This window comes from Salmo salar, chromosome 15 (assembly GCF_965601325.2).
Source record: "Salmo salar chromosome 15, fSalSal1, whole genome shotgun sequence".
Lineage (NCBI taxonomy): Eukaryota > Metazoa > Chordata > Actinopteri > Salmoniformes > Salmonidae > Salmo > Salmo salar.
The window spans coordinates 85,615,834-85,643,345 of record NC_138305.1 but is presented as its reverse complement, the minus strand read 5'-3'; the positions used below and the strand labels follow the sequence as shown (position 1 = coordinate 85,643,345).

Below are 27,512 nucleotides of genomic sequence, written 5' to 3'. Positions count from 1 at the left end.
GGACCTCAGTCTCCTGCGCTTGACTCACCCTTAAACTGTTCTATCCGCCCGTGACACATATATATATTATTTTTATAAATTTTTTATTTTAAGGAACTCAGTCCGGCTTTCAACTTACTCTTGAAAGTTGCACCCTACTGTAGTGTACTGTATTGTGCTGTACTGAATTCTACTCTGCTGTCCTGTACTTTACTGTGTTCTACTGTGAACTACTGTGATGTCCAAATTTATGAAACATAGACGTCTGTGATTGGTACAGATTTGGTCTGATCCGTAACAACCAAATTTGGTCTTGTTTGGGGGTTGAATAATAGCCAGTGTGTAGAACAATACCCAAGCATGCAAAGGAAGCTTTCCTACCTTTGTGTAGGATTCAGGATACATCACCATAAAGAGAATTACATCCATAATCCATCATTTCTGTATAGTCCAAATCAAAGACCCATGATGTCATTATGTTACTATCATTCTGTTACTGGGTGTTAATCCACTTCACTTAGGCCTAGATTCAATCAGATCAAGTGTTAACTGGCGATAGCAGACACCCAAATAGAGGATGTTTTGGTGGTCTCAAAGGTGGAACTGCGTTATAGCCGTCAAATTGGTGAGCAGCTGCTCTTGCGATCATTGTCACAAAGCCACACTTGCCCCACCCGTTAGAAGTTCAGAACGAGAAAGTGTAGGCTATATAGAAATAATTACACTCAAATTGAAAAATCATGAAATTAATCATGAGGGTTTCAGTCATCCTAATGTAGATTACATCTCACAATCCAGTGTTAGAACTTCTAAACAAGGCTGCATTGAATTTCTTGTAATGCGACGCTGTGCAGCCAATGGCAATGTCCGCTTTAAGTATACAGTTCTTTCTCAAACACCGCCAAAACAACAGCTATGCGGATGCCGACTAGAGCGGATCTGATTGAAAAGAGCGCTTACTGTAGTTCAATAACCAAAATAAATGTTTTCAAACTCAAGGTGTTATATCATAGTTGACACCCCATTCCTTCTGCAGACATCTTTGAATCTTAATTCAGAGTAGATATTTAAGAGTTTTGGGAAAACGTGGTCACATTAAATACTGAGGGAGATTTTACCATCGTTCTGTTACCAAACTTTACATCTGCACAGTTCTTCGAGTGAATGTGTTTTTGTAAAATCTTCTGTGGAAATTTTTAAAAGTAGTTATTGTACATGCAGTTGTATGGTTTGTTTAACTATGCAATCAATCGGTTTTGTTTGGAATACTTTTAAAGTAAAAAAATCGTAGTCTCAGTGTTACGTGGAATTGCCCAAATGCAACTCAGTATTTACTTCATCATGTGCAGCCGCAATTACTTCTAGGGGACCACAGTATTAATTATTTCATCATCAGTATGAGGTTCCAGTTAAACTGTTACACAAAGGGACATGCTGCCTTAGATCATCTGGATTATAAATATTGCTCATACCGCAAAGTTCATCATCTGGAAATTGGATTAAATTATTCACCATGCCTCCAATTGGTCTATTCCTCAAACTAGAGTTGAGTTCATAGATCACCTGTTGCAAAGTAGCTGAAAAATAGATGTGTAAGACACCATTTTGATGCTGTTAATGAATTCCTCATATACCATAATTCCCGCAAAGTTACTTAACATTTGGAATTTAGAGAAACATTTTATCAGTCCTACAGTACATGTGATTGTAGATGTTCTCAAGACAATTATGATAAACAACTGTTCTTAAACTTTAAGCAGAGGCATTAAAACTCCAAAGGGAAAATTTCCAGCTTGGAGATACCCAGGTAGTGGAGGAAAGTCCTTTAATAATAATAATAATCAGGAAACAGGAAGACCTGGCAAGAGGAGATAAGATGCTCTGAAGCCCAAAACAAACTGGAGTGGAAAAACAGGTGGAATTATAGGAGGGAAAAAAATAAGTGGGGTGTTGGGAGGTGGGACGGTGAAAGGGGGGGCATCAGCCATGCAGAATAATAGACTACACCTCATCTCATCATTATGAAGTTTGGACAGTTTCTTTTTTTCAACAGTTAGTCCATCCACAGATGTGTTTGTGAGTTAAGCAAATAGCAATTGTTGTGCGCATTTGTTTTCAGCAATGAGACATTAGCTTGCTGTGTATGTTGCTGGTGTGAGCAGAGTTCATACATGTACGTTAATAGGACATAGCTGAACGTCAGTCCATTGCTGTGGCTTCGTGGGTAGCGATCAGTATTGAAAGGGATTAGAGCAGTAGGGGTAGGGTGGCTAGTGGAGGGTTTTGGAGATAAAAGCCTGTTGCTGGGTTATCATACAGTGAGCCTCACTCAGGATAAGACATCGGCGACCACTCAAGGCTCCATTGTACGTAACTTAGTTGTACTTCAGAACATGTCCATATACCTCATCTGATTTTGTTTGTCAATCTACTGTACTTTATCTGCTATTTACCAGGTCCTTACTTCACCATATTACTGTATACATGAATACAGTTCTTCTTAATTAAGGAAGCCTTGTTTACATCGGTGCCCCTATATAAGTCACTGAATTCAAAGTGGCCCGTTTCCCCCTATGTACAGTACACCCGTCCTTGGCGGTGATGCCTGTCTTTAGTCCTCCCAACTCACATTGTGTATGCCACCCAGTAGATCACATTGACGATGGCAAAGGTGGCTGGGAACACGGCCCTGGCGTAGACATCTATGGTGTCAGCTTGGAGAGGCTTACAAGCGCAACAACACTTAGAACAGCAACTACAGCACTTCTTCTCCTGTTCTCTCTCTACTGACGCTCTGGCCCCCCGCCCCCTCCTATGCTCCACGTCCTCCTCGCCGGGGTTCTCGGCACCGGCGCGCTGTGGACGGCGGCTGGAGACCATCAGGCCCTGGTTCATTCCGGCCACAGACAGGGAAAAGAGCACCATGGCCTGCTTCCCATTCTTCACGATCGACTGGAGAAATATCAATAGAGAAAGGCTACAAGTCAATTCCTTCGTGAAGTATCTTTACCTCACACCAAAGGAACTCAAAGGAAAAACTTGCATGTTAAGAATTCAAGTGCTTGCAGGTTCGTGCTACCTTTTTTGCACTTTGTGTCAACCCAATGTCCCTTGAACACTATATGAATGTTGTGGTACAAATGGGTCAAATGAGTAACGGGCCTAGCACTAAACACCACAGGTTGGGGAGTGTTGTCCTTCGTTCTTACCTCTGAGCTCATCTTGTTGGCCTTGCTCTTGGCCTTCTCTTTGAGCCTGTAGTCAGCGTTGTAATGAGCGAAGGCGTACTCAATGAGCGCTGCGAACACAAACACGTAGCAGATCCAGAAGTACACATCCAGCGCTTTGATGGCCGAGGCTCGAGGGAGAGACGAGCGGGCACTCACCATCAGAGTGGTCATGGTGAGCACAGTGGTGATCCCTTTATCAAAATATATATGGAAATTAAATATTTATTTTGAATAGAAAAGAGGTCCAGACTCAATCTTTGCAGTAAAATAAAGTGAAATAAAAAAGTGAAAGATAAACAAATTCCATACTATTTAAGATGAAATTGTATTCCATTTATTTCACTGCAAAGACAGAGTACAAACATTTTTTCTATTCATTACGGATTACTTTTTGGTCTACGCACCACAAACAACCTAAGATAAGAATCTACAACTAGAACTGTAACGAAGGTTTCACATTTATATGATGTCATGTATATCACATAACTATTAATATATGTCTCACTGATAATGCACTTTATTTTTAAGTTCTAGGGCAACATACAGTACCAGTCAATAGTTTTTTATTTTTACTATTTTCTACATTGTAGAATAATAGTGAAGACATCAACACTATGAAATAACACATATGGAATCATGTTGTAACCAAAAAAGTGTTAACCTGTCTAGGGTCGGCGGGACGAAATCGTCCCACCTACTCAACAGCCAGTTGAATCCCGTGGCGCGTTATTCAAATACCTTAGAAATGCTATTACTTCAATTTCTCAAACCTATTAATATTTTACACCATTTTAAAGACAAGACTCTCGTTAATCTAACCACACTGTCCGATTTCAAAAAGGCTTTACAACGAAAGCAAAACATTAGATTATGTCAGCAGAGTACCAAGCCAGAAATAATCAGACACCCATTTTTCAAGCTAGCATATAATGTCACATAAACCCAAACCACAGCTAAATGCAGCACTAACCTTTGATGATCTTCATCAGATGACAACCCTAGGACATTATGTTATAAAATACATGCATGTTTTGTTTAATCAAGTTCATATTTATATCAAAAAACAGCTTTTTACATTAGCATGTGACGTTCAGAACTAGCATACCCCCCGCAATCTTCCGGTGAATTTACTAAATTACTCACGATAAACGTTCACAAAAAACATAACAATTATTTTAAGAATTATAGATACAGAACTCCTCTATGCACTCGCTATGTCCGATTTTAAAATAGCTTTTTGGTGAAAGCACATTTTGCAATATTCTAAGTAGATAGCCCGGCATCACAGGGCTAGCTATTTAGACACCCACCAAGTTTAGCCCTGACCAAAGTCAGATTTACTATAAGAAAAATGTTATTACCTTTGCTGTTCTTCGTCAGAATGCACTCCCAGGACTTCTACTTCAATAACAAATGTTGGTTTGGTTCAAAATAATCCATAGTTATGTTCAAATATCCTCTGTTTTGTTCGTGCGTTCAAGACACTATCCGAATGGTAAAGAAGGGTGACGCGCACGACGCATTTCGTGACAAAAGAATTCTAAATATTCCATTACCGTACTTCGAAGCATGTCAACCGCTGTTTAAAATCAATTTTTATGCCATTTTTCTCGTAAAAAAGCGATAATATTCCGACCGGGAAAGCGTGTTTACGTTCAAAGAGAGAGAAAATAAAAACATGGGGTCGACTAGTGCACGCGCCTCCGTCCCATTGTCCTCTGATAGAGCACTTACCAAAAGCGCTAATGTTTTTTAGCCAGTGGCTGGAATTACATCATTCAGCTTTTTCCCACCTTCTGAGAGCCTATGGGAGCCATAGGAAGTGTCACGTTACAGCAAAGATCCTCAGTTTTCAATAAACAGAGCCAAGAAGAACAAGAACTTGTCAGACAGGTCACTTCCTGTAAGGAATCTTCTCAGGTTTTTGCCTGCCATATGAGTTCTGTTATACTCACAGACACCATTCAAACAGTTTTAGAAACTTTAGGGTGTTTTCTATCCAAAAGCCAATCATTATATGCATATTCTAGTTTCTGGGCAGTAGTAATAACCAGATTAAATCGGGTACGTTTTTTATCCGGCCGTGCAAATACTGCCCCCTACCCCCAACAGGTTAATCAAATCAAAATATATCTTATATTTGAGATTCTTCAAAGTAGCCACCATTTGCCTTGATGACAGCTTTGTACACTCTTGGCACTCTCTCAACCAGCTTTACCTGGAATGCTTTTCTAGTCTTGAAGGAGTTCCCACATATGCTGAGCACTTGTTGGCTGCTTTTCCTTCACTCTGCGGCCAACTCATCCCAAACCATCTCAAATGGGTTGATAGTCCCACTAAGCGCAAACCAGAGGGGATGGAGTATCGCTGCAGAATGCTGTGGTAGCCATGCTGGATAAATGTGCCTTGAATTCTAAATAAATCACTGACAGTCTCACCAGAAAAGCACCCCCACACCATCATACCCTCTCCTCCATGCTTCACGGTGGGAACCACACATGCTGAGATCATCCGTTCACCTACTCTGCGTCTCACAAAGACACAGCGATTGGAACCAAAAATCTTACATTTTGACTCATCAGACCAAAGGACAGATTTACACGTGTCTAATGTACATTGCTCGTGTTTCTTGGCCCAAGCCAGCCTCTTCTTCGTATTGGTTTCCTTGAGTAATGGTTTCTTTGCAGTAATTCGACCATGCAGACCTGATTCACGCAGTCTCCTCTGAACAGTTGATGTTGTGATGTGTCTGTTATTTGAACTCTGTGAAGCATTTATTTGGGCTGCAATTTCTGAGGCTGGTAACTCTAATGAACTTATCCTCTGCAGCAGAGGTAACTCTGGGTCTTCCTTTCCTGTGGCGGTCCTCATGATAGTCAATTTCATCATAGCGCTTGATGGTTTTTGCGACTGCACTTGAAGAAACTTTCAAAGTTCTTGAATTTTTTCAGATTGACTGACCTTCATGTCTTAAAGTAATGATGGACTGTCATTTCTCTTTGCTTATTTGAGCTGTTCTTGCCATAATATGGACTTGGTCTTTTACCAAATAGGGATATCTTCTGTATGCCATCCCTACCTTGTCACAACACAACTGTCACAACACAATTGGCTCAAATATATTAAGAAGTAAAGAAATTCCACAAATTAACTTTTAACAAGGCACACCTGTTAATTTAAATAAATTGGTTGAGAGAATACCAAGAGTGTGCAAAGCTGTCATCAAGGCAAAGGGTGGCTACTTTGAAGCATCTGAATTTGTTTAACACTTTTTTGGTTACTACATGATTCCATATGTGTTATTCCATAGTTTTGATGTCTTCACTATTATTCTACAATGTAGAACATAGTAAAAATTAAGAAAAACTTTTGAGTAGGTGTGTCCAAACTTTTCACTGGTACTGTCTATTTTTCAATATACACGCAGACACATTCAGTTCACCTTAAATGATTCTTGCCGGCTCATTCATCTGTGTTTTCTTAACACTCATACAGTATCTCTACTAACATACCCACAGCAAGCTAATGGCCGTATTCCGGGCCAACTAGATTGCAGACTTCGCCACCAATACACAGGAGGTTGATGGCACCTTAATTGGGGAGAACGGGCTTGTGGTAATGACTGGAGCGGAGTCAGTGGAATGGCATCAAATACATCAAACACATGGTTTCCAGGTGTTCGATGCCATTCCATTTGCTTCATTCTGGTCATTATTATGAGCTGTTCTCCCCTCAGCAGCCTCCACTGCACCAATATCACTAACAGAATACTCTTAACATGATACTAACCCAGGGATACACGAGCCGGAACTGCTGTTTGGCTTATCCAGAAGGACACCCAGGACATGGCGACCAATAGGATGGAGGGCATGTAGGACTGGATGATGTAGACGCCTCGGTTACGTCTCAACTGGAAGCGAAGGCTGAGCCGCGGGAAACGTCCGGCTTGGAGCGAAAAAGTAGACCAACATAAGCTTTTCGATCAATCAGTCAATCCATCAAAATAATTTATAAAGCCCTTTTTATATCAACAATTGTCACAAAGTCCTACAGTAACCTGACCAAGACCAAGACCCCAAAGAATAAGTTACAAGGAAAAAGTCTCTAGAAGGAAGAAACCTTGAGAGGGAACAGATTCAGGGGAGGGGGCACATCCTCCTGGCTGTACCAGATTTCTCACTTGAAGAAGTCATAACATATAATCTACTCCATTCCCCTCATAAGTCTCCTCTCCTAAATAACATGAGCCATTCTGTCTGTGCATAAAAAATACCCACAGAGGTGTCTGGGTTCAAAACATATTAGTTAAAAAATTATCTATAGGAGTCCTGGGGTCTCCTACATGTTCAGAAGCATGGAGAGGCGCTGTACAGTGAAATATGCATATTTCAAGAGCTCTGTATATAAAAGTAGAGAATCTCACAGACATCCCACTGGCTGTTCAGTACAGTAACCATGGTGATAGTGAAACGAGGATAGAGGGGGGGAGCACACCGGATTTGAAGTTCATAGTCTCTGTGACAAATTTGTAGTCGATTATGGTGAACTGGGAGAGCTCCAGTTTGTCCAGTCCGTGGATGTGTATCTGACTCTCACACCAGTGGTACACAATATCCTCTGAGGAGTAGCCGTCTGGAACAAACAGTCAACAAACAAACAGTCAACAAACAGTCAACAAATAAACATCCCAACAACAATGGAGTATTATTGGAATTTTCAATGAATGTGTAGTGAATTAACCCTTGCATTGCTTCTGGTACTCATCATACACAATATGGGAGTAAAATGGTTTCTTGTCCTTCCTCTGTAGAGCAGGGTTGTTCAACTATGTCCCTGCAGAGCAACAGTACTGCACGTTTTGACCCTTAAGTTTAATAAGGGACTGTTTCAGACTTAGGATATCAGGTGAGTGAATTACCTGGCCTAACGATTACAATAATCGATCACTGAACTACCAGGGAGAAAAGGAAACCACCTTTCGAATTGGGAAATAAATAATCATGCTGTAGAGTATTGAGATCCATCCATTAAGAGTGCTAGGGAACATGACAGACTATTGGTATTGACTTCCACCCATCAAGAAGAGCGGTACATACACTACATGGCCAAAAGTATGTGGACGCCTGCTGTCGAACATCTCATTCCAAAAATATGGGCATTAATATGGAGTTAGCCCCCCCTTTGCTGCTATAACAGCCTCCACTCTTCTGGGAAGGCTTTCCACTAGATATTAAAACATTGCTGAGGGGACTTCCATTCAGCCACAAGATAATTAGTGAGGTTAGGCCTGGCTCGCAGTTGGCGTTCCAATTCATCCCAAAGTTGTTTGATGGGGTTGAGGTCAGGGCTCTGTACAGGCCAGTCAAATTCTTCCACACCGATCTTGACAAACCATTTCTGTATGGACCTCACTTTGTGCATGGGGGCATTGTCATGCTGAAACAGAAAAGGGCCATCCCCAAACTGTTGCCACAAAGTTAGAAGCACAGAATCGTTTACAATGTTATTGTATGCTGTAGCATTAAGATTTCATTTCACTGGAACTACGGGGCCTAGCCTAAACCATGAAAAACAGCCCCAGACCATTATTCCTCCTCCACCAAACTTTACAGATGGTACTATGCATTGGGGCAGGTAGCATTCTGCTGGCATCCACCAAACCCAGATTCGTCCGTCGGACTGCTAGATGGTAAAGTGGGAAATATCACTCCAGAGAACACGTTTCCACTGCTCCAGAGTACAATGGCGGCGAGCTTTACACCACTCCAGCCGGCGCTTGGCATTGTGCATGGTGATCTTAGGCTTGTGTGCGGCTGTTCGGCAATGGAAACACATTTCATGATGCTCCCGACAAACAGTTCTTGTGCTGACGTTGCTTCCAAAGGCCGTTTGGAACTCGGTAGTGAGTGTTGCAACCAAGGACAGACAATGTTTACGCACTACGCACTTCAGCACTCGGCAGTCCAGTTCTGTGACCTGGTGTGGCCTAACACTTCGAGCCTGAGACGATTTTGCTCCTAGACGTTTCCACTTCATAATAACAGCACTTACAGTTGACCAGGGCAGCTCTAGCAGGGCAGAAATTTGATGAACTGACTTGTTGGAAAGGTGGCATTCTATGACGGTGCCACATTGAAAGTCACTGAGCTCTTCAGTACGGGACATTCTACTGCCAATGTTTGTCTATGGACATTGCATGCCTGTGTGCTCGATTTTATACACCTGTCAGCAACGGGTGTGGCTAAAAGAACCGAATCCTCTAATTTGAAGGGATGTCCACATACTTTTGTCCATGTAATGTGTAAATCCACTCACAGCTTTCTAAGTCCAGCATACACTCCTGCTCATCCATGGGGTACTTGGTCAGATCCATGTCACACGCCACAGTCGAGGTGATCCTGAGAGGAGAACAAGTAATTCAGTAAACAACCACGTCAACCACAATGGTAACTTGACAAGGAACGGTAGGTTAAATGTCATTCTCACTTTGACATTATCATTAGGCAATATATAGCCTTAACATCAGGCTACGGCAAGTTATTAAGGGACCTCTCCAACCCTCACGCCATTTTCTTCTCTGCCTTGTCCCCATGCCTTCCATCTCTCCTACTCCTTTCATCCTTCTCCTCCTCTTTTCCTACTCAATCTATGCTCCTTCCCCTCACACATTATCTTCACCCCCTCTCTCCCTCCTTTTATCTCTCTTAACCTTCCACCCTCTCCACCCACTCTCCCCCTTCCCCTCTCCACCATCCCCCTCTCCACCCCTCCACCTGCTTCCCCTCTCTACCATCTCCCTCTCCACCCCCCTCTCCCCCTCCATCTTCTCTCCCCCTCCTCTCTGCTCTTCCCTTAGCCCTTCAACCCTCCCCCCTACTCTTCTCCCCCCTCCTCCTAGTTCTCTTCATCCTCCTCCCTCTGCCCTTCTCACCGGCTGCTGTAAAGGATGACCCCATCGGGCTGCAAGCGAATCAGCTTGTTCTCCACAGTGACGTCGTGGAACCAGGCGGACTTAGCGTTGACAATGAAGGTGTCGGGCAGCCAGAGTTTATCCACGAAGCGGCTGTCCAGCCCCAGGGTCTTGTTGGTGTGGTTGTAGGACAGGCGGTCGTCCCGCCAGCTCTGCCGCAGGAAAATGGTCATGGTGTACTCCTGTCAAGAGGTCACACACGGTAACACACGGTAACACACGGTAACACACAAGAACAAGCATAAGCATATGCATTTGCACAGGCAAATGCACACACAAACACAGACAGATGGACACACACACACACACACACACCACACACACACACACACACACACACACACACACACACACACACACACACACACACACACACACACACACACACACACACACACAAAGGTACAAAGCTGAGCTCAGGGCATTTCCAACTCCGGTGTGAGAGAGTGGTGGATCACGTTGAGACTTAGGACAGTACTGTAACTAAGAGAATAGGAGATGGATTAAAGGCCTGTTCCAATACTTTTCAAATGTGTCCTTTATTACCTTCCTTTGGGTAATCACTGATCTGAATAGTATTGGATAAAATAAATATAGGTTACAAGACTATTGCTTTTAACCAAACCAACCTGGTTGAATCTGTTGAATGCATCAAGGGAGGAAGGAAGGATGCATTTCATAAGAATTGAAACAGGGCCATGCATGCTCTTACTGAAAAAGGCAGGGTATCATTAACTTTTTATAATCCCTATTGGCTGATGTGGATGACGCATAAGTAGTAGTTTTCACATTTTACTGGAACAGTACAGTAGCAGTGAAATATGGCAACCATTCTGTATAAAGGCCTGCAGGTGAATTTACACATTACCATGTTGGCTTCAGAGATGTGGTCAATACTGGCTACTTCAATAGCCATGGCAACATTCACAGGTGGGCCTGTGGGGAAAAAAAGTGAGAAAAGAAAACAATCCCTCCTTCCCTCGCTCCCTCCCTTCATCCATCCCTTCCCTCCTTCCCAAGGACATACCTAGACAAGGATCAAGGGCCACTTCCCCACTTAACATTGCTCTAAGTGAAGTGAGATAGCACTATGTACATTCATAAACATGACATTGGGGGTCTCATGGGCTTGCACAGTGGTGAGTTTAGAACTGCATACATAGCTAGCATGCTATTGTAGTTTGCTCGATGATTAGCATAATTTGTGCTGCTGATACTTGAAGAAAATCTAGAGGGAGGGAGATCAGGATTACCGAAGCAGAACTGAAACGCTATTTATTCTGAACATTAAGGAATCATATATTACCATTCTCTGTCCTTTAGTACTCATCCCATAACCATTTACGTCAAATTGTATTCTGTAGCCATTATCCTACCCACCATAGAGAGAGCAGTCATCAGCACTGACAAGTGGGAGGACAGTTAAAGTCAATGAAACTTAAAATAAATCCATAATCCCTCAGCCTGTCACTAAAACTGAGTTAATTTTGACAAATGGCTCTTTGTGATAGGCTCAGTGTTCAACTTATTTGTATAGATTCTAGATGCCTATCGTAGCACCACTTTCCTTCAAATATGAAATGTTGAAGGGATGTGAATTGAATAGACAGGGTAAGACCACACCAACTGATATTATTATTCTTCAATGGCTGAGTTTGGCTTTATGGGAGATGTCTTACCACTTAGATGATATCTGAGGGAGATTTTACCTTATCTTCTCTGATTTCTATAAGGGGAAGTAATGACAGACTACATAAGTGTTGAGCATAATGTTGCACTATAGGTACAGTATGTAAAATGGTTTGCTGTTGGCTGCAGTAGCCTTGTTGCTGGTTCACAAGGCCTGGCAAGGTGGTGGTGATTCTTATATCGACAATGTTTTTTCACCTCTGCTGACCTGAGTTAAGCTGTGAGGTTGAGAAATCTAATGCTGCGGACATTGGATATTTCACATTTGGCAAGCATTCTTAGCAAAGGCATTCTCCAGCAATGCTCCTTTCTTTTATTTAGCAATACTACGCACGTCTTCCATTTCCAAAGCATCATTTCAATCTCTTCCGCAAACTCATTCCAACGCTTAATTGCTTTTGTTTGTGATCTTTTGCATCACGTTCAAACGCAAAAACTTTTCATAGATTCAAAGCTATTATTTACATATGGGTAAATATGTCTTTAAACTAGGATTTAAAAATAACTTAAAGCACTTTCTTGGGGGAAGTGGAATCTAATAAGATGAACACAGCATGATGAATTTGAAAACGCTTATACCCGGTTCCTGCTATGCTACGAATGGCTGTAAATGTGAGGGGGTGAAATGCAATCCAATGCCACAAGCAGTAGATCTCATACTCACCTCCTATCCCAGGGCGAAAATTTCGTGCATAGCCCTTCATTAACTCATCCAGATTAGGCAACCAGGATATTTGTATGTCTGAACCTACATAGTCCCCAATGTCACTCAGCTCGGCCCTATAGGGAACAAACACAGCACACTTGAGCTCTCTGCGTCCACAGCACTGGAGAATCCCAGAAGGAAGAAAACTAGAGAGGCAAAGATAGTAGTAAACAGGAGAAAGTTGCATTTTCATGTTGAACATAGCTTTGCGATCAAGATCGGTGGGCATGCAAAAAAAAATATGGAAATAAAAACAATATGTTTACTGTTTACTGTAGAAAAGAGCAAACTTATCAAAATAATACATTTTTACACAGTGCATATTATCCAGTAGGGATTTTGGAATAATGGACAAAGCTATCTCACTCAAGAGATTCATATAAACCCTTGCTTTTTGGAGCCGTACTCATAAAGCGTCTCAGAGTAGGAGTGTAGATGTAATCTTGTCTATGTTATCCTATTCAAAATTATATAAAAGGCTAAACTGATCCTAGATCAGCACTCCTACTCTGACCCTGATATTCTATGTGCCGCTTACTGACAGCACAAAGTGCACACATAAACGGACCACCAGGAGGCAGAGTCCTCTACTAAGAAGGCTCACTGTGTGCACTGTTGGGACTGATGGACTAATGAGACACCAAGACAAGACAGTCTCATTCTGACTGATCCAATTTACTTCGTGGTGTATTCAGTGGCATGAGATGTTTAAAACGTTGCAGATAGATATGTCATTAAGAGAAAAACAATTCCTTATTCTACCTGACTGACAATCTTATTGATATATGTCCTAATGCATGTCTATTTGAATAACGCTTTGGAACATTGCACCCTCCTGAACAAAAGAGACAAGAGAGAGTATTGTAAGAAGACAGACAGCACACAGAACAAGCAGAGGTGATTTATCAACAACATTCAAACGAATAAAGCCCTTTTAATATTACTCCTTGTTCATTTGTCATTACATAGTAACTTAAACATAGCCATAAAATAAACCTGCCACTTTTTTATTTTGTCTTTTAAAACCATGGAATGTATGTTTGTGGCTGTGTTTTTAGAGTAATGAACTAGGGTTAGTATGACTGACGGCTGTAATCCATCACTAACCTAATTAGCGGTGTCTAAATTTGGAGGTAGCTGTTACCGTCACAAACTCAAAATGTGCTGAACCTGTGAGGTCAAATAGAAATGCGGTTGTGCAGAGCATATGCCAAAATCCCCCAAAAATTGGTACACATGCTCAGGGATGTGAGTGTAGCTGACCTGTAGAGTATGGCTTCTGTTTGGACGCATGGAGCCTCTATGTAGGCAGCAGCCTACATAGACGAGACTGCACCACCCAGCTTTGATGCACCTGTACTGACCTCGCCTTCTGGATGGTAGTGGGGTGAACATGCAGTGGCTCAGGTGGTTGTTGTCCTTGATGATCTTTTTGGCCTTCCTGTGGTATCGGGTGCTGTAGGTGTCCTGAAGGGCAGGTAATTTGCCCCCAGGTGATTCGTTGTGCAGACCGCACCACCCTCTGGAGAGCCTTGCGGATTGAGGGTGGTGCAGTCCCAGCTTTGATGCACCTGTACTGACCTCACCTTTTGGATGGTAGTGGGGTGAACATGCAGTGGCTCAGGTGGTTGTTGTCCTTGATGATCTTTTTGGCCTTCCTGTGGCATCGGGTGCTGTAGGTGTCCTGAAGGGCAGGTAATTTGCCCCCAGGTGATTCGTTGTGCAGACCGCACCATCCTTTGGAGAGCCTTGCAGATTGAGGGTGGTGCAGTTGCAGTACCAGGCAGTGATACAGTCCGACAGGATGCTCTCAATTGTGCATCTGTAAAAGTTTGTGAGGGTTTTAGGTGACAAGCCAAATTTCTTCAGCCTCCTGATGTTGAAGAGGCGCTGTTGCGCCTTCTTCACCACACTGTCTGTGTGGTTGGACCATTTCAGTTTGTCTGCGATGTGTACACCAAGGAACTTAAAACTTTCCACCTTCTCCACTACTGTCCCTTCGATGTGGATAGGGGGGCGCTCCCTCTGCTGTTTCCTGGAGTCCACGATCATCTCCTTTGTTTTGTTGATGTTGAGTGAGAGGTTGTTTTCCTGACACCAAACTCCGAGTGCCCTCACCTCCTCCCTGTAGGACGTCTCGTCGTTGTTGGTAATCAAGCCCACTACTGTTATGTCGGCTGCAAACTTGATGATTGAGTTGGAGGCGTGCATGGCCACGCAGTCATGGGTGAACAGGGAGTACAGGAGGGGGCTGAGCACGCACCCTTGTGGGGCCCCATTGTTGAGGGTCAGCGAAGTGGAGCTGTTGTTTCTTACCTTCACCACCTGGGGGCGGCCCTTCAGAAAGCCCAGGACCCAATTGCACAGGGCGGGGTTGAGACCAAGGACCTCCAGCTTAATGATGAGCTTGGAGGGTACTATGGTGTTGAATGCTGAGCTGTAGTCAATGAACAGCATTCTTACATAGGTATTCCTCTTGTCCAGATGGGATAGGGCTGTGTGCAGTGTGATGGTGATTGCATCGTCTGTAGACCTGTTGGGGCAGTAAGCAAACTGAAGTGGATCTAGGGTGGCAGGTAAGGCGGAGGTGATATGATCCTTGACTAGTCTCTCAAAGCATTTGATGATGACAGAAGTGAGTGCTACGGGGCGAGAGACATTTTGTTCAGTTATCTTTGCCTTCTTGGGTACAGGAACAATGGTGGCCATCTTGAAGCATGTGGGGACAGCAGACTGAGTTAGGGAATGATTGAATATGTCGGTAAACATACCAGCCAGCTGGTCTGCACATGCTCTGAGAACGCAGCTTGGGATTCTGTCTGTGCCAGCAGCCTTGCGAGGGTTAACACGTTTAAATGTCTTACTCACGTTGGCCACGGAAAAGGAGGGGGGGGCGCAGTCCTTGTTAGTGGGCCGTGTCGGTGGTACTGTATTATCCTCAAAGCGGACAAAGAAAGTGTTTAGGTTGTCTGGAAGCAATACGTTGGTGTCCTTGACGTGGCTGGTTTTCTTTTTGTAGTCTGTAATTGCCTGTAGACCCTGCCACATACGTCTCGTGTCTGAGCCGAGACTTGCCCGCTCAGACTTGAGTGCTGCAATCAATATGCTGTTAGAATTTTGGTGTCCATGTTCTCACATTTGCTTTGTTAAAATCTCCAGCTATAATAACTGCAGCCTCAGGATATATGGTTTCCAGTTTACATAAAGTCCACTGAAGTTCTTTGAGGGCCGTCGTGGTATCTGCTTGAGGGGGTATATACACAGCTGTGACGATAACTGACGAGAATTCTCTTGGGAGATAATATGGTCGGCATTTGATTGTGAGGAATTCTAGGTCAGGTGAAGAGAAGGACTTGATTTCCTGTATATTGTTATGATTACACCATTAGTCGTTAATCATGAAACATACGCCCCCGCCCTTCTTCTTCCCAGAGAGATGTTTATTTCTGTCGGCGCGACGCATGAAGAAACCCGTGGCTGTACCGACTCCGACAACATATCCCAAGAGAGCCATGTTTCTGTGAAACAGAGAATGTTACAATCTCTGATGTCTCCCTGGAAGGCAACCCTTGCCCTAATTTCATCCACCTTGTTGTCTAGAGACTGGACATTGGCGAGTAGTATACTCGGAAGCAGCGGGCGGTGAGCACGCCTTTGAAGCCTGACCAGGATGCCGCTCCGTCTACCTCTTCTGCGGCGACGTTGTTTTGGATCGAGCTCTGCGATTAGATCCAATGTCCTGGGTGGTGGTCCAAACAAAGGATCCGTTTCGAGAAAGTTGTATTCCTGGTCGTAATGTTGGTAAGTTGATGTCGCTCTTATATCCAATAGTTCATCCCGGCTGTATGTAATATCACTTAAGATTTTCTGGGCTAACAATGTACGAAATAATATATAAAAAAACTAAATTCTGCATAGTTTCCTAAGGACTCGAAGCGAGGCAACCATCTCTGTCGGCGCCATCTTTTCACAGAGAAGAGAATCGCCCAATTGTTAGAGCTAGAGTCCTGGAAGAAGACGTTTAAAGTAGTCAACATCATTCAAAATGGTCCAAAATACTTTAAAAGCATATTGCATTATTTGTTCAACGTTGCATTCTGATATTTGACAACTGTGGTAAGAAGTACAGAACTAGCTTATCTTAGGGCAATGTGTCCAATTTGTCCTGATTGTGGCACTATGGGGCCAAAGCTTGCAGCTATATTTCCAACTGGTATGCTAGAGATATTGGAATATCCAAGAGGTGCCTCCCTTTGTGGCCTTCCTCTTCAGCAACTAGGTGTTGTAACTTAATAACCTAACTGATAAAGAGATGGGACCTATTTAAAGCTGTTGTAGGTCTACCTGTAGTAACTCCAGTGCAGTGTATAGCACAACAGGATACACATTATGCATGCAGTAAAGGAAATGTGATGTCATAAAATGCTAATGGGGCAGAGCATTTGATTGGTCTCGAGGGGGTTTCTTTAAACATGCTAGGCCTGCTCTCACCCCTCCAAACTCTGTTATAACAGTTCAAAGTCAATTTCCCGCTCATGTTGTTCCTCTTAGTCTTTTATTTTGGTTCATTAACAGGATCTCCAGAGGCCCTGTTTCGCTAACCGTCTGTTTACGAGCTAACACACTGGGTATGTCCGAAATGGCACACTATTCCCTATACATTGGACTACTTTTTGACATGGTTTGTGCACTATTAAGGGAATAGGGAGCCATTTCAGACACATTCACTGAGTGCTGAGGTGAAAGAGACGAAACACAAAAGGAGCAGCCTTTCTTCCCACAGATTTAATAAATAAATACAAAAACAAAGTAAAAAAGCCTTGTAATGTAGCCCCAGCTCTAACAAGCGTAATTAGCTTCCTACAATGACATAAATTTGTACCTGAGAACAGAGAAGAGAACCGCACTAGCACTAGTCATCCTTGCGTAGCCCTATATTGTTAATGTTGTAAATCCTGAATGTGACAGCGCGTAAAGCTAGCTAATTAAATCTACAGCCTTTTAAATGCCAATCAGTAGAGAATGAAATGGTGGCATTGCACAGATATGGCACATACAAGATCTGTCATTTCCACCCTTGATTAGCCAAATTAATTCCCTACAGCCTCTCTAAGTTGAAAGCTCTCTCTGCACACTGTGGTCTTTCCATCACAAACCCAGTGTAGTGTAACTGTGCTCCCACAGTCATTTGGCTTTAACGTATCTGGACCCCTCAGCAATAGCATCTGACTGATATGCACATATGGAGCATGCATTAAGGACATACTAAGGTCATCTAGCCTATGGGGCCGCCCATGTCTTACAGTAGGGCATAAGAGAGGTCACTGACTATGCAACTGCTACCCCACTAAGCTAACAAGAATAAATACAACCTCACATTGTGATATTTGTGATACTTCCAGTGTACTGCAACAATCATCCGTTTTCCTTTAAATGCAGATATTTCCTAAAAAGCCTAGCTTTGTACTAAACTCATGCCAGGTTGCAGTTGTAAATGAGAACTTGTTCTCAACTGGCCTACCTGGTTAAATAAAGGTGAAATAAAAAATAAACAAAATAAAAATAAAAATAAATAAATAATTAGTAGGCCTAGGCCTCGTGTGGGTAAAATAAACTGCTCTACACGACACACATTATAGGAAAACTTAATCATAAGTCGTAATATTTTAAAACAACAAAAATGTATCCCATTAAAATGTGAGATCACGTTGCAGTGAAATTTGTGTGCTATTTCAAAATCTGTTCCTCCTTAGAGTGAAGAGAATTTATCCAGTAGTGGCTTACTTCTAAGGAGTATCACCCCCAAGGCTATAGTGCATGTCACCTGGATCCAGATTTATTAACAGCGGTGACTCACACCAAAGGTAATGAGATATTGTGCCAGTCCAACTCTGGCTTATTTTGTAAAAAACATGTCAAAACACAACGTCAAGTAGTAACACAATTAATAGTTTAGTAGGCCAGTGAAAGGAATGATAAAAAAGGATGGATCAAGAAAAAGTATAAAGCTATTTTCAAATAGTAATAAACTGTCTGAGGAGAAATACTGTCAAATGTTGATTTCTCTCAGAGCCGGGTAAATTACACTTGGATAGAGTGAAAAGCATGCAAAATGCATACCGGAGATGGTAACAAGGTAACTTGGCTACTAAGCTTTTGTCCTTTTAATTCTAGCAGAAGAGCTACTCTGCCAGAATATTCAAAATTGTGACAAAATAAGCTGTTGACAAAAGCTCATAATACATGGAGAGAGAGAGAAGAGGCACTATCAGATTGTTATTCCAAAATACTCACACATTAAATATGTGAAGGATCGTATGTTGGGGGAAAAAAATACTAAGGCATCACGATCATGAAGCGAGGACAATATATTAAATCTTTGATTTGATATTTTCATTAGAAACACACACATCTCAGAAAAGCCTGTGAAAGATCACCGTCTAATACCAATTACACCCTCTGCTGGTATGTGTTGTCAGGAGTGGTAGGAGGGCTACCAGGTTGATTCATTTTATTTGCCAGTACACAACATTGTACAACCTTTTGACCTGGGACACATTGTAACACTTTGCAACCCTGTGTAACTGAACATACGTCAACAGTTTACTGTTTAGAGACTGTTTCAATGACAGAACCAGGATATGTGTCACTCTAATATCACCTACTCTGCCATTCTGGTTGTGGCAACTTACAAAATAATTTAACTGTTCAGTCAATTCACAGACAGTATTGAGATATGTTCACTTGCTTTGTTTGCTCACATACAGAGCCTTCAGAAAATATGTGCTTTGGGTTGTTGTCATATTGGAAGGTGAATCTTTGCCCCAGTCTGAGGTCCTGAGTGCTCTGGAGCAGGTTTCCATCAAGGATCTCTCTGTACTTTGCGCCGTTCATCTTTGTCTCAATCCTGACTAGTCTCTCAGTCCCTGCCGCTGAAAAACATCCACACAGTGTAACGGGCGTCATATAGAGGAGACCAAGGCGCAGCGTGTTGAGTGCTAATCATTATTTTTTTTATGAAAACGAACACTAGACAAAATAAACAAAATGACAGCCAACAGTTCCGTCAGGATATACAAACTAAACAGAAAGCAACTACCCACGAAAACCAAGGGGAAAGAGGCTGCCTAAGTATGGCTTCCAATCAGAGACAACGATAGACAGCTGCCTCTGATTAGAAACCATACCCGGCCAAAACATAGAATGCCCACCCCCATCACACCCTGACCTACCTAAACAGAGAAAAACCCGCTCTCTTAGGTCAAAGCGTGACACACAGCATGATGCTGCCACCAACATTCTTCACCGTAAGGATGGTGCCTGGTTTCCACAAGACCTGACGCTTGGCATTCAGGCCAAAAAGTTAAGTCTTGGTTTCATCAGACCAAAGAATCTTGTTTCTCATGGTCTGAGAGTCTTTGGGTGCCTTTGGCAAACTCCAAGTGGGCTGTCATGTGCCTTTTACTGAGGAGTGGCTTCCATCTGGCCTCTCTACCATAAAGGCCTGATTGGTAGAGTGCTGCAGAGATGGACGTCCTTCTGGAAGGTTCTCCCCCATCTCCACAGAGGAACTCTAGAGCTCTGTCAGAGTGACCATCGGGTTCTTGGTCACCTCCCTGACCAAGGCTCTTCTCCCCCGATTGCTCAGTTTCTAGGAAGAGTCATGGTGGTTCCAAACATCTTCCATTTAAGAATGATGGAGGCCACTGTGTTCTTGGGGACCTTCAATGCTGCAGAAATGTTTTGGTACCCTTCCCCAGATCTTGAGTGGCGCAGTGGTCTAAGGCACTGGATATCAGTGCTAGAGGTGTCACATCAGACTCTGGTTTGATTCCAGGCTAAATCACAACCAGCCGTGATTGGGAGTCCCATTGGGAGTCCCAGCATCGTCAAGGTTAGGGTTTTAGCCGGGGTAGACCGTCATTGTAAATAAGAATTTGTTCTTAACTGACTTGCCTAGTTAAATAAAGGTTTAATAAATAAAAATAAAAGATCTGTGTCTCCACACAATCCTCTCCACCCCCCCTCTCACCCACAGAAGGGGGGGGGGGGGGGGGGTGGATGTGGGGGTTTTATGACACCTCACGTGATCGTAATTGAATGCAGCAGACGATTCCTTTTGATTTCTAGTTGGGTGAATGGAATGTCAATTCCATCAAAAAATGCACACTGGGACAATTTATTTCAACATCCGAATCTTGGGAATTATGAGAGATTGAATATGGAAAATTAATGTATATTTTGTGATGTCATTAAAATGGTTATAAAGACGTTATAACGAAAACATTGTAACTTGAAGAGCTTTTACACTGTGTACAGCCGTAACTAGCCACGCCCCAGGGAGCCCAGAGAGCGTGTCAGCATGACGTAAATGCCCCTTTTTACCCAAGGGAGTTAAGAATGAACATATCAGACTAGAAGGACCACACGCTGCAGCGAGGTCTACGATAGTCACGACCCCCGGAACACAACACGAGGTTGAAGAAGACAAATCATGTCCAATCAATTGAATTTACCACAGGTGGACTCCAATCAAGTTGTAGAAACATCTCAAAGATGATCAGTGGAATCAGGATGCACCTGAGCTCAATTTCGAGTCTCATAGCAAAGGGTCTGAATACTTATTTAAATAAGGTATTTCTGTTTTTTATTTGTAATAAATTTGCTAAAATTTAACAAACCTGTTTTCGCTTTGTCACTATGGGGTATTGTGTGTAGATTGCTGAGAAAAAAATATGTTATCCATTTTAGAAGAAGGCTATTAATGTAACAAAATGTGGAAAAAGTCAAGGGGTCTGAATACTTTCCAAAGACACTGTATTTATATATGTTTACTCACAAATTTGATTTAAACAGTGATTGGATATGGACTGGGGCTCTTATCTTCTGACATTATAATACAATAACCTTGTGTTAACAAGACTTTACATCAAGTTGCTATCATACCATAACAATGCAATGATTCTAATAACAGCATTGATTAAAAACATGTTGTTCCATAACTCTTTAGTAATTGCATGGTATTTGCATTGACATTGCATAGTTATTATGGGATTGACTGTTTTTTGTAAGTACTGTACAAGAGTGTATATAGGGATTGTTCCTTGTTCCACTTGTGTTATAACAAAGACCATTCAATTTTATTACAATGCAATTACAAATCAGTTACAAAATGACTATGTAACAACATGTTGTTACTTTAATCTCATTGTTATTAACAACTTATTTTAAGCAATGCAATTATTGAAATGAAAAATATTTTTTTTTAAACTGCAGTATGCTGAACACCACATGATACTTGACCTCAATTCAATGGGCCTACAAGTTATGGTGTGACAGTTTACCAAAATCTGTCACACATGATATAATGTTACATTATTTACCACATATCCACTATTGATTGAGCCCCTATCTCTATATTTAATATGACCTTATGCTCAGCATGTCTACAGTATGTTGATGATGGGTCCCACAGCACTAAAGCTGTACAGTAACTGCTCAAAAGCTATGTGGGCGTTGAGTAGGCTGTTCCTCTGCTATTGCAGATACATCCTCAGGTTTTAGAATTCATTAATCAGTTCATTTTACGCAAATTGGACCAATCCAGAAAATGTAGGTTAGGAATTAGTTTCCATCGAAAAATGATCTAAGGCTAAATTAGAAACAGATGCTATGGCCTCAATGTGCCCTAAATCTAATCCAACTAAAAACTCAATTTGCAGAAATTCACTAAACGCTTTGAGGGTAATCTAAACTGCCAGTAGTCTGTGTTATAGGATAAATCAGAACATCGCAACAGCTGACCTACAACATAACCACAAATTATTTTTGAACGAAACAATTGGCTCCAATTCAATAATATACACTATTCATATAAAACCCGAGTACATTTTATAGGAAGGTCTCCTCTGTAACACTAGTTAAAAAATATATAGTCCATATGGTCAATCTTACCTGGTGAAAATGTTGCCCCTCATATTCAGGAGGGCAATATTCGCCAACATGAAAGTTATCATCTCCATTTTAATGGCTGGCCAAAGTTCCCAGAACCAAAAACTATCAAAAGACCGAAGGGGCTCACACAGACTGCGTTCCTACGGTCCCATAATGCGGAGGAAGATCGGGATAAAGTAATCTGTTGTGATGACCCATGTTCTGCTCACACACGCGCGCCTGGCTTCCTCCCTGTCCTGGCCCAGCACACAGAACGCACGGTGTCAACTCGTTGGTCAGACCACAACAGTCGATTACTGGAGCGCACTCTTGCACTCCACTTTCGCAGCACTGGCTCGAGAGAGATAGGACCACACTAATCTCTCTCACTGCGTTGCTATAAGCAACGTCAGATTAAATCGTCCTCGTGGAAACGCTGTCTCCAATGTAAACCCAAGGCGCGAAAAAAGACGACACCGATATTATGTAATGAATTTGATATACTTTTATTTATTCAACTTTTATCTTAAACGTTTATATATTTTTATCATCTGCACATTCATCTGCACATCCTATTCATTTAAATTGTTAAATCAAAACGCCAAATAGACCAATTAACATTGTGCACAGTAGCAATTGAACAAATCCATAGTTTATGAAGGAGCTAGTACAGGCACGTATTTATATTTAGAGAAAATGTAGGCCTATCTCTAAAACCTAGTTTTATTTTCAAACTTTGTGACCTAGAATGAGACTTCAGACATCTTTATAAACGTTTTATTATGTGGTAAGAACAAGGAAAACGTTGACCCCAATCTTTATGATGTAGTAAAAAACTACTTTGATGTGGTAAAAATAATTGATGCACCTGCCCTGGTTTCATTTTCATTTGCTACACCCAAGGGAGAAAGGAGCAAGTGATTCCGCTCCTCTGTCCTTGCGCTCCTTTCCACTTGTAAAGGGCAGTTATCTGCTTTGCCATTCTGTAAGGTCACACGCCTTGCCTTTTCCCTCGTGGGTCAGTTGCTCTTTTTCTTTAGGGCCTTTAGGCATAGTGACATAGATTAGAATCACAATTAGGAGTTATGAGACATCTTTTTGTAAGGACTATGTATAAATGTCTTTCTGCATACATAATTTACATACACCTGGCAAAAAGAATTAGCAAAAACCTCAAGATTTTATCTTTCTTTTCCTCCCTACTTTCATTTCAAACCCTTATAAAAAAACTGCTGAGCTGGTGTTGATTTATATCAGTCAAGAAAAAGCACATGTAAGATGTTTCATTATAATCTTCCAGAATAACAGAATATATTCTTCGATGTGGGACATCAGAATTTAACACCTCAGCTTCCCTTTTTGTTTGTGTCATGGTCCTATGACACAGAATGCAGTCTTCTAACACATGTTTACTCAGTTGAACTTATATAATCAATGGATTTCAAAACAAAATGGGTGAATAGTCTCACACCAATGATTCAGTCCATTGATGAAATTCAAATAATGATATTCCATAAGCCCCTGATAGCTGCCCTGCGATATACAGTCAAACTGTGTACACTACTTCGTACTTGAAGTAGAAGTCATGATAGACGGGGATTTTATGTAAGTCATCATGATATACTGTAAATTGATTTTATGACTAAGGCTATAGTTAACTATTAACTGCAGGGGTGTAGTACATTGGCAGGCATTTATATAGGGATCTCAATGTCAAGATGCCCTTGAAAATGTTGATAATAGAATCACATATACTAATATAAGTATCCTATTATTAGGATTGTAAAGCTACCAGTAATTTAGCAAAGTTAACGGAATCTTCAGTAATTTTGGTAATTAACAGAAACTCTATGGCAATTGTAACTTTGGTAATTTATACTTGAATAACTTAAAAACATGTATTCATATAAAGTATTCATGTTTTATATCTGTGTCCATATTGTCCATGAGTTTCTAGTATATAGACAATATGGTTCAAGAGAACATGGGCCTAATTAATGAAAAAACATCTAATCAACAATGGCATTATTTTTAATTACCTCTGTAACTCGTCCAACTATTGACTTTTTTCACAACTGCCACCAGTTTGATGCCGAAACATTGACATCAAATACATATTAACATAGTAAAATAAATAAAAGTGTTGAAAAAATATATAAAGGATATTTCATGCTGAAACTCTGATATTAAACACCAATGGTATTCACGGAGTTTATGGTTTATATTTAGGATAATGTTTTACAGCTTTGTCATTATACTTTTTATTTAAAAATCATCTTATTTAATTGTTTCATATACATTGAACAAAAATATAAATGCAACATGCAACAATTTCATATAAGGAAATCAGTCAATTGAAATAAATTCATTAGGCCCTAATCTATGAATTTCGCATGACTGGGAATACAGATATGCATTGTTGGTGACAGAGACCTTTAAAAAAGAAGGTAGGGAAGTGGATCAGAAAACCAGTCAGTATCTGGTGTTACCACCATTTGCCTCATGCAGAACGACACATTTTCTTCACATAGAGTTGTTCAGGCTGTTGATTGTGGCCTGTGGAATGTTGTCCCACTCCTCTTCAATGGCTGTGCGAAATTGCTGGATATTGGTGAGAACTGGAACACGCTGTCATACATGTCGATCCAGAGCATCCAAAACATGCTCAGTGGGTGACATGTCTGGTGAGAATGCAGGCCATGGAAGAACTGGGACATTTTCAGCTTCCAGGAATTGTGTACAGATCCTTGTGACATGAGAACATGCATTATCATGGTGAAACAATGGCACGACAATGGGCCTCAGGATCTCGTCATGGTATCTTTGTGCATTCAAATTGCCATCAATAAAATGCAATTGTGTTCATTGTCCGAAGCTTATGACTGTCCATACCATAACCCCACCGCCACCATAGAGCACTCTGTTCACAATGTTGACATCAGCAAACCGCTCGCGCACACAACGCCATACACTCTCTGCCATCTGTCCTGTACAGTCAGAGGTGTTGGGTTAAATGTGGAAGACACATTTGAGTTGAATGCATTCATTTGTACAACTGACTAGGTATCCCCCTTTCCCTTTCCTTTCCCTTACAGTTGTAACCGTGATTCATCTGTGAAGAGCACACTTCTCCAGTGTGCCAGTGGACATCGAAGGTGAGCATTTGCCCACTGAAGTTGGTTACAACGCCGAACTGCAGTCCGTTCAAGATCCTGGTGAGGACGATGAGCACACAGATGAGCTTCCCTGAGACAATTTGTGCAGAAATTCTTCAGTTGTACAAGCAGTTTCATCAGCTGTCTGGGTGGCTGGTCTCAAACAGTCCCGCAGATGAGGAAGTCGGATGTGGCGGTCCTGGGATGGCGTGGTTACACATGGTCTGTGGTTGTGAGGCCAATTGGACGTACTGCCAAATTCTCTAAAACGACATTAGAGGTGGCTTATGGTTGAGATGTGAACATTACATTATCTGGCAATAGCTCTGGTGGACATTCCTGTAGTCAGCATCGCACTCTCCGTCAAAACTTGAGACATCTGTAGCATTGTGTTGTGTGACAAAACTGCACATTTTGCTGTCCACAGCACAAGGTACACCTGTGTAATGATCATGCTGTTAATCAGCTTCTTGATTTGCCACACCTGTCAGGTGGATGGATTATCTTGGCAAAGGAGAAATGTTCACTAACAGGGATGCAAACACATTTGTGCAATGTTTTTGAGAAGTAAGCTTTCTGTGCGTATGGAAAATTTCAGGGATCTTTTATTTCACTTTACATGTTTCGTTTATCATTTTGTTCAGTGTATTCTACGTGTGATTAGGCCACACAGAGGGCTAGAGATAATTACAGACACCTTTGATAATCTGAAGTACTCAAAAGGGTCACTAGATGTCTTGTGATAGATTACATAAAGTTGTTGAAAGATACCAAAATTCTGGTAGTTTACTGGTAAATTCAAAAATATACCCTCCCTTTGCAACCCTACCTATTAAACTTAGAAGGTTAGCCTACGCATTTCAACTGAAGCCCCAAGTACAGCCTACTTGAATAATGCAGTTTTATTAAAGCAATGCTAACATAAACAGCATATGTGTCACGGTAGTTGAAGAGATTAGACAAAGGCGCAGCGGGTTGCGTGCTCATCATTATTTATTTACAATTGAACACGAAAAACAATAAACAAGGAACGACAGTTTTGCAGGCTAAACTAACAGCAGTGCAAAGACAACTACCCACAAAGGGACAGGTGGAAAACAAGCTCCTTAAGTATGACTCTCAATCAGAAACAACGATGTACAGCTGTTCCTGATTGAGAGCCACACCAGGCAAACAAAGAAATACACAACATAGACAACCTAGAATACAAAAACAAGAACATAAACCAAAAACCCTGGAACACATAAATACAACACCCCTCTAAGTACACACACGCCCCGAATCATATAAAACAAATACCCCCTGCCACGTCCTGACCAAACTACAATAACCAATAACCCCTTATACTGGTCAGGACGTGAGAGTACCCCCCCCCCCCCCAAAGGTGCAGACCCCGTATGCACCTGACAACAACCCCAAAATAACCCCTAAACTAAAGGGAGGGAAGGGAGGGTGGCTGCCGTCACCGACGGCACTCGTGCGTACACCCCCCCTCCCCAAACCTCCTACAGTGGAGGTGGCTCAGGCTCAGGTCTTAGTCCCCTCCCTGACCAGTCCACCTCCTCTGGGAGCTCCGGACTGTAGTCAGACTCTGGGAGCTCCGGACTGTAGTCAGACTCTGGGAGCTCCGGACTGTAGGCAGACTCTGGGAGCTCCGGACTGTAGTCAGACTCTGGGAGCTCCGGACTGTAGGCAGACTCTGGGAGCTCCGGACTGTAGGCAGACTCTGGGAGCTCCGGACTGTAGGCAGACTCTGGGAGCTCCGGACTGTAGGCAGACTCTGGGAGCTCCGGACTGTAGGCAGACTCACTCGGTTCCGGACTGTAGGCAGACTCACTCGGTTCCGGACT

General features: G+C 42.1%; 1 protein-coding gene across 2 annotated transcripts; it reads right to left on the bottom strand.

The window, feature by feature from the left end:
- Positions 1-1,787: 1,787 nt before the first annotated feature.
- Positions 1,788-22,845, bottom strand: gbrd (Gamma-aminobutyric acid receptor subunit delta). 2 transcript variants are annotated; one of them, NM_001139889.1, is given in 9 exon segments: positions 1,788-2,931; positions 3,189-3,400; positions 6,999-7,154; positions 7,704-7,841; positions 9,525-9,607; positions 10,141-10,361; positions 11,048-11,115; positions 12,533-12,648; positions 22,529-22,845. In NM_001139889.1, coding segments are annotated over 9 exon segments (1,389 nt in total). In that variant the 5' UTR covers positions 22,597-22,845; the 3' UTR covers positions 1,788-2,604.
- Positions 22,846-27,512: the final 4,667 nt, after the last annotated feature.